Source organism: Tyto alba, unplaced genomic scaffold (assembly GCF_018691265.1).
Source record: "Tyto alba isolate M040663 unplaced genomic scaffold, T.alba_DEE_v4.0 Super-Scaffold_38, whole genome shotgun sequence".
Classification (NCBI taxonomy): domain Eukaryota; kingdom Metazoa; phylum Chordata; class Aves; order Strigiformes; family Tytonidae; genus Tyto; species Tyto alba.
This window is the reverse complement of record NW_024881313.1, coordinates 14,960,858-14,969,014: the sequence shown is the minus strand read 5'-3', so window position 1 is coordinate 14,969,014 and position 8,157 is coordinate 14,960,858. Positions and strand designations below refer to the sequence as shown.

At 42.4% G+C, this 8,157-nt stretch overlaps 1 protein-coding gene across 1 annotated transcript in view; it reads left to right on the top strand.

The window, feature by feature from the left end:
- The window catches only part of CASD1 (CAS1 domain containing 1), a 33,196-nt gene continuing 25,039 nt past the window's right edge, over nt 1-8,157 (top strand). The window contains exon 1 of the mRNA XM_032991647.2: nt 1-417. Within this exon, the coding sequence (XP_032847538.2) occupies nt 285-417 (133 nt within the window). The 5' untranslated portion in view covers nt 1-284. The remainder of the gene's footprint in view (nt 418-8,157) is intronic.

Sequence of the window (8,157 nt, the reverse complement as noted above, 5' to 3'; positions counted from 1 at the left end):
AAGCCCGGGGCGGGGTGTCCCACCGCACCCCCCCGCCGGCCGCGGCGGGGCGGGGAGCCGCCCGCTGGGGCCGCCCGCTGGCGGCCGAGGGGAAGGACCGGCGGCAGGAGGAGGGCGGCGGCTCCGCCCCGGCAGCGGGGCGTCGGGCTCCTCTCGGCCGCGGCGGTGGGGACGGCGGCAGCCGGCGGTAGCGACGGGGTCTGGCTTGGCCGCCAGCGGGGACCCAGTGCTGCCCCGCTGCGCCCGCCCGCTCCATCGCACGCTGTTGTCATGGAGGAGCCAAGATGGCGGCCCTGGCCTACACCGCGGGCAAGCGGGAGATCAACTACTACTTCAGCGTGAGGAGCGCTAAGGCGCTGGCGCTGGGCGCCGTCCTGCTGCTCGCCGCCTGCCACGCCGCCTCCCGCCGCTACCGAGGTGAGGGGGCGGCCGCGGGCGCTCCGGGGGGCCGCGGCTGGCGGGCAGCGGGAGGCGGAGCCCGGGGACGGCGGAGCCCGGGGACGGCGGCGGTCCCGCAGCCCGGAGCAGCCTCGGCGGGGCCGAGGGGCGGCGGGGGCGACGCGCGTACCCCTCTGCCTCGGCGGGGTGGGGCGGCGAGGGCAGCGCGGCCGGGCAGGTCGCTGGCTGCTGCGGGAGGCGAGCCCAGGGACAGCGGCGGTGGGAGCGGCCGCGGCCCCAGCCCCGTCGCGGGGCCCTGCGGGGCCCGGCCTCGGGGTCGCCGCGGGTTTCCCGGCGGGCGGGCGCGGCTGGCGGCGTGTGAGGGGGTGCGGTGTGAGCACAGCCCGACCCCTGGGGCCTTGCCTGCCGCGTCGGTAGCAGCTGGGCGGCTGCAGGTGAAGTTGCAGGGATAGGGGATGACTTCTTCCCCGTCACTAGTTCCCCTACAGGATGATTAATGACTTTTACCTGGCAATTTGTGATTAAAATCTTACTTGGCATGCGTTCCTTTACTGTTTGAGCCATTGCCTGAAACATAACAAAATCCAGCCTCTTTGGTGGATGAAGCAAAATAAGAGTTGCGTGGTTTCACGTGTTGTTAATGACCGTGGACAAGCCCCTGACAGAGATCTGGGGACCGTAACTGGTGAACATGACCTGGGCTGCACGTGAGGGCACGTTGGTTACCGGTGTGCAGGGAGCTTTGCTGCTTCCTTTCGGGTCATTTTGGCCCTGAAGCTGTGTATCTTGGCATGATCTGTAAATGCCAATGGAGCTGCTAAAGGAACTGTTTCCTTGTTTTTCATTCACACTAAAAAATGCAGTATGGTTTTGCAGGTAAATCAAAAAAGTTGGTCCAAAGAGAGATTACCGCGGCTCTGCTTATTGTAGGACAGCTGGTGTCATATTCTGGCACTTGCTGCCAGCGTCTGCGGCAGTTTACTGTGGAAATGGGAAAGGGAGTGGGGATCTTCAGGGATACAGTTCCCTAGATTCACCCTCTGGCTGGCATGTCAGTAAGTCTGATAGACTGACTAGAACTAAGTTGCAAGGCACGGAGGGGTTTACTGAATTCTAGAGTAGCTCAAGCATGAAGTGATTGAATTTGCCCGGTGTGCTGTGTTACTTAAGGCACAAATCAGTTGCAAAACCAGACGGAAGGCGGGTGGCAAATGTGATGCTTTTTTAAAGAGGGATTGCAAGACTGGCCTAAGAAAATAGGGACTGTCATGTCAAACAGATGACAAGGAAACTGGAATATGCATAAATAAGATATATTATGGGAGAGTTAATGAGGTGGGTGAGTCACAAATCGCAAAATGGTGGGAATCTGCAGGCCTTTATGTAAGCTGATATGATCTGTATGGATTTTCACAAAGCTTTCAACAAGTTGCTTTGCCTAAGACTTTTGATTTCTTGAAGCTATTATTGGGTAAGAGAGAGGCTTTCCCATAACTGTTTAAAAGATAGGACGTAGAGTGAGACTTAATACAAAGTTACCAGTTTGGGCTCCTTTTAATAACTAACATTAGGAAGACCTACGGTTTAGGAAAGGAGAGTTTCAATTAATAGCAGACAAAAGGTTTCAGGATAGACAAAAGCAGAGGTGATTGAGAGATCATTCTGCAGCCCTTCAGTGGTCTCAAGCACCTGAAATTCATCAGATGTCAGGATATATTTGGCAATTAATGAAAAAACAGAAGATTTCACTGTGATATGGCACAACTAAAGCTAACTGGCACCTTGCTTATTGTCAGTGGTGTTGGTCACCCCCTCTTAGCAGTGGTATAATAGAGCTTGGAAAACATACACAAAAAAGCAACACAAATAGCAGAAGAATAAAACAGCTTCTGTACAAGAAGTAATGAAATAGATTTAAATTCTGTAGCCTGGACAGAAAATTAGTGACTTAATAATGGTCTCAAATATTATGAATTAGTGGGGGAAGGTAAATTCATTGTGATTGTGTCATAACACAAAAAATGTCAACTGAAAAATGAAATTAGCAGGCAATACATTTAAAATGATCAGAAGAAAGCACTTTTTTTTTTCCCACACAAGACATTTTGAAACACATTGCCAAGATTTTATACCAAAAATACCGAGGAAAGGGTTATCCTGATTTGTAGAGGGTGGATGAGGTGGGGCTGCAAACATGCTGCACTTCTGGCTCAGAGTTGCTGGGCTGTGAAAGCCGGGCCATGCTGGGGGAGGGATTGCTCTGTGTTTGTTGTGCTGTTACACTAAATCTTTGAGCATCTGTTGTTAGCTGCTGTCAGGAAGAGGAGAGCAGGCAAGACCAACTCTTTCATGTGAACATATGTTCTGCCACAGTGGGGCAAGCAAGAAATTTAGCAATGAATTAACCACCCATGTGGATACTGTCTCTCTTTCATAGATGTATGGAAGAAACGGAGAGCTGCATATGAACAAAAAGTGGTGAAGGCTGTTTTTTGGGAGGTGTAGGGTTTTTCCCCCCACCAAAAATCTTTGCAACTTTAATATCTGAAGAAACTGATAACCTAAAGTCAAACCGTAGTTTGCATTAGTCGAAACAGGAACAGCCTGAATAACAAAATGAGATTGAGATTAGGCATGTCATTCACAAAACTAGATGTGCAAGATCCTGGTGTCCTGTAGAGCATACAAAAGGTAGAAAAGACCACAGTTGTCTGAAGAAAAATTAGGTGTTAAGTCAAAGCAATTTGTTATTTCATGTCCTCTATTATTTACAAAATCAGACTTATACCATGGAAGCATATTGACAGTGTTGAGATTTACAGACTGTCTGACTGCAGTTTTTCCCTTGGAAAATTCAGCTAGAAGGAAAAAGCCACAAAAAATGTACATAACCAGACAGAGAATGATACATATGAAGAAGGTTTGTCAGTGAATACTTTCTGTGGGACATGCATGAGTCCTTGAGAGATAGTAGTTATTTTTAAAACTTTTTTTTTTTTACTTCCCCAAGGAAGATATTCCGAAAGAGATAAAGGCACATAAAGGTTGCTTCTTTCATACCTTTTCCTTTTTTTCAACTATCCCTGGGTAAGAGTGAAAGTATTAATGTATAGATATTCTATGTTTTTGATGTGTCTGTACTTTTAAGATTTCAAGTGAGTGGCAGTTGGATGCTTTAACTTTTTGGTAGTTGGGTTTCTAAATTGAGCGAGATAAACTATGTTGTGCAGATTGTAATCTCTTTTTCTTTTCCCATTGCAATATTGAAAAGTTTGCAAGGCATCAATTGAGAATATGCATATGTTTTATAAAGCAGTTTGTTTTGTCTTGGCTTCCTTTGGGAATTTTTGGATGATTGAGACTTTAGTTAGGACTCCTTTGTTTTGTCCGATTGTCTTTACATGCAGAGGTTTCAGCTAATTTTGGCCTCAGTCGTGCAAATACATATTATAGATAGGAACAGCCCAGTGCACTTCCCAGTAAAACTTGCCTGCATAAAAGTTACTTGTATGAAAAAAGGCTGGACTGGGGTTGTGGAAGGTCAAATTCATGTTCAGGGAGACTGTCATATTTAAGGGTCACTTACATTTTTTGCAAAACTTAAAGTGAATTAATAGAAGTTAGGGACTGTCTGTAACTTGCCTACAGCTTCTGTGCAGAGTTAAGTGGACTAAATGTTTATATACTATCCGGTGAAGTTAGTGCTGTGCATTTTTCAGTTGTTATCATATTTCAAAGGTACAGTCCTAAACCTTGTTGGAAATAAGATTTTATTTAAAATTTTGCATTCTTAAAATCAGCAGCAATAGAGCTTGATTAAACTACAGTTTAATTTTGAATAGTAGAGAACAACTGAATTTCCATTTCTTCAGAGTAGAGAGTGTGCCTTTTAGAGAAAGTGTTGTGAAATGTAGGTTGTTCTGGCGCTGAATGAAGACTTTGAGATTTCACAATTTCAATGGAAAACCCATGATTTTGTGGAATGATAAATTAGAATAATGAGTATAATAAAATCCAGAAAATTTATACTCTTTGTATAACTATACTGTCGTGTATCTAAGTGCAACATTTGATAAAAAGGTAGTATGTTGGGAGGATAATTTGTGCAAAGCACAGAGGAAGAGCTTGAAAAGAATGATCTGTGTTTGGTGTGTAGAATGGTACTTAGATTTCTTTTTCTCGGGTTTTGTTTTGGGTTTTTTTTTAATTATTTTTTTATTTAAAAATATCATTAATGGTTAAGAAGAAGGTGTGGTATATTAAAATGGGAGGGATTGTTTGACTGCTGTGTATTTCATCTAAGTAAGACTTTTGGGGGCAAGTAAGACATTTTGGGGGGCACTGTCTTATCTATAACATCCAGTTTACTCTCTTGGCTGTTGTTTCAGTCTTGTTTTATTATCCCCACTCATGTTCCCTACAAAACTTCTACTATTATGTTTAAAATAAGATATCAGACACCAGTAATGCTCCTGATGAGTTTCAGGAGCTTTCTATTATTGCTTGGGGAGATAGTAAGATAATCAGTATCTGGTGCTGGTAACGAAGGCATAACTTCTTGGCCTAAAATATTATCTCTGTGTTTAAAATGTATACAGTGAGTGATGATTGGAGTGTTATTTCAGTAAACATACTGTAGGATGGAGGATTGTTTGTGGGTAATTGTGATGGGAGTGCCATGGAGAGCAGAGGTGCCAAGCTTGGGTCATGAGCTCAAGATACGGAGTTCACCTTCTCCTATGAAGAATTAGTAAACTAAGACTCTTCAAAGTCTTTGTCGAAACTTGAAAACTTAATTGAGGAAGGATTGATAATGGTCTACAAATCATGATAGACTTGACTGTGAACTGTCTCTTCCTATGGAAGAACTTGGGACTGCTGAGTAAATCTAGTAGAAACCGTTTTTAAAATAAAGGCAGGTGATTCTTTAAGCAGCAGCTGTAGGTGTGGAAATCTTTTGTAGAAGGATGCCATAGGTGCTAAAAAATTGAAGAGAAGACTGCATGACTTTGTCAGAAAAAAAATTTGCGGAAGGTTTTGAAAAATACGTAGAAACCATGTCCAGCTCTGGAAGTCCCTGGACTGAACATAGTTGGAAGAATATTAGACAAGAACATAATGTTTACTTACCCTCTTCTTATTCATTTGTGAGCATCTGCTTACGGCCCCTGTTGATGGCAGAATACCAGGCTAGGCTGACCATTGGTCTGACCCTGAATAACTGTCCTTATTTTCTTATGCATCTTCTTCATCAAGTTTGGATTTCAGAGGGAGTCTAATTAGTGGTGGATTTTCTTTTACATAGTTCACTCTTATATCACTCTAATTTTCATCATCTGCAAAGTGGAGGCCTTTGTAGCAGACTGTAAGTCACCTATTTTCATAATCTTATCACAAGCAGTGTGAGTTTGATTTTTTTGTAATTATTTTTTATTTTCTTCTGACAGTTTTATGCAACTTAGTTGAAATGAGAGTTTACATAAGTGTCTATATTTGAGAATCAAGGAGGGTTATGTTGCTTGAAAGCCAAAGCATAGAAACAGGATTTTAGCTGAAATTATTAAGAAAAACTGAAACTATAGTCATTCTGAATTTATGATTTCTACTGGAAAGATGTCAGTCCAGCAAATCTGAGCTATGCCAACATATTTAAAAAGTAGGTAGTAGCTTTCCATGTCATCTGCTGTGTTCTGAGCTGGTTCTGCAGGAATTTTGGCAGCAGGATCAGCAGCTGTCTTGTAAGTAGCAATGGTTGAAAGAGGAGCAGAAAGGCAGATAAACTGCTTCTGGAAGATCTTTTCTTTCGTCTGTTCAGAAATGGTACTGTACTTAATAATGAAACTGGCACAGACTAGATGTTGCTGACCTGGAGTGACCTGTATTGGTTGAAAAATAGGAGAGTTACAGAGACTAATTTTCTAGAAACCTTGAGTTCAGCCTACATTTATGGTCTCTGCATACTTTCATGAGAGCTCGTTTAAATATTCAGAAGCTTGCAACCTTCTGCATCTGGCCATTTGCCACATCCCATTGCTGCTGAGCAGTAATTAATCAGTTTGACATGGATAGTACATGTGCATTGCAATTAGGAAGGAAGTGCTGATTTGATTTGTGGTATCTCAAGAATTTGCTTGAGAGGTTACTGGTCAATTTGAGGGAATTCCTGACCTACCATGGGGTCATTAATAGACTCGATGATAAAAATGGGAGCTTATCACCATGTGTATGTATTTTATTTAAATTTTCAACACATTTTTATTCTGTCTGTCAAAATCTGCCAGGCCAAGAGCTCCCAAAACTGAGAGACAGGGAGTAAAGAATGACAGTTTTAATAAAGCAGGTTTAGCTTGTGCGTTAGCAATATGTCGTGTGGGTTGCTCACAGAGAACCAACCCAAACTCAGACCTATGACTTTGAGGTGTTTATCTAGAGCTTTTTCAAGACTGTTATAGTTCTTCATGTTATTCCATCTTTTTTAGTAGTCACGATGCAATAACTGTGGTAAGTAATCGAAGTTCCAGGAGAGAAAATAAATAAGTCTGGTTGTTAGAGTTGCAATGAGGGAATGAGGAGCCTTAGATTATGGTAAATAACGCTGCTTGATTGTGTTACTACTGATGGGTTTGGTTGCATAAATGAGCCAAGGAGTGACAGTTATAATGCAGTCTGTTCTACACTGCCTTTTTCTGATTTTCATGAAACAGGGAGGAAGATAGGGATAGAAGATGTCTTCAGCTGCCGCTTCTTTCTTCTTCCAAGCTAATTTTACATTCTTTTTCAAGAAGCAGCATACATGAGCTGCACTGTCTGTACTTCTATATTTGAAATGTTCTTCATGCATCCTAAGTAGGAGAGAGCTAGCATTCTGAAGTAAGAGAGAACTAAGAATTTGGGGTGACAGCTATACTTTAAACATGTGTTTTGTTTAATGCTTTTTTGGTAACGTTTTCCCAGCTTCATAAATGGGAAACTTAGCTTTTGTTTTTCTGGGTGGATTGAGAAGGAGCAGGCGGCTGAGTGTCAGCTCATGCACTGGAGTAGCAACATCATTGCCAATGTTAATGCAAGAGTTATCTGGAAAGATCTGTGATCATGCAGAATTATGAACATCCTAGTTCCATGTTTGCTGGAAATATGGATGTTTCCATCATCCAAGTGATTATTAATGTTTCCTAAAGTTTATTATCCATAGGTCTAAAATATTTATAGAAAAAGTGTTTCAATATAGATACTATTGTGATTCTTCCCAGTGTTGGGAAATTATGCACATAGGTAATTTTCCCAATTACCCTATGTCTAACTCAAAAAACCTCAAAAGCAAACAAACAAAAAAGAGTTGATTCAGTACATGTGAGAATTAGTTAGCTTTCACTGTGATCTTAGGACCAAAACTTAGGATATGTTTTCTTACCAGAATGTTACACAGAAAGTTTATCTGGTATATCTTTTTTTTTTTTTTTTTTTTTTTTTTTTTTTTTTTAATTAATCAGACTGTGGTCTTTTGGAAGCCTTTGTTTAAGTGCAAGAGAAGTGATACCATGGCTCGCTCTCTTCTTCCTGAAAGCTTTGTTGTCGTACTGATCTTTGAGGACTGTGAACTTGGGTCCCAGTAGACACCAGCAGTGCCTTATTAATTCCCATTCCTACAGACCTCACGCTACTTGAATCTCTTTCTGTTCACCTTGTCTAATAATTGAGGCAGAAAGTCTGTCTTACTATAATGTGTGACTCCCAGGAGCTCTGAAAAAAAGTAGATAG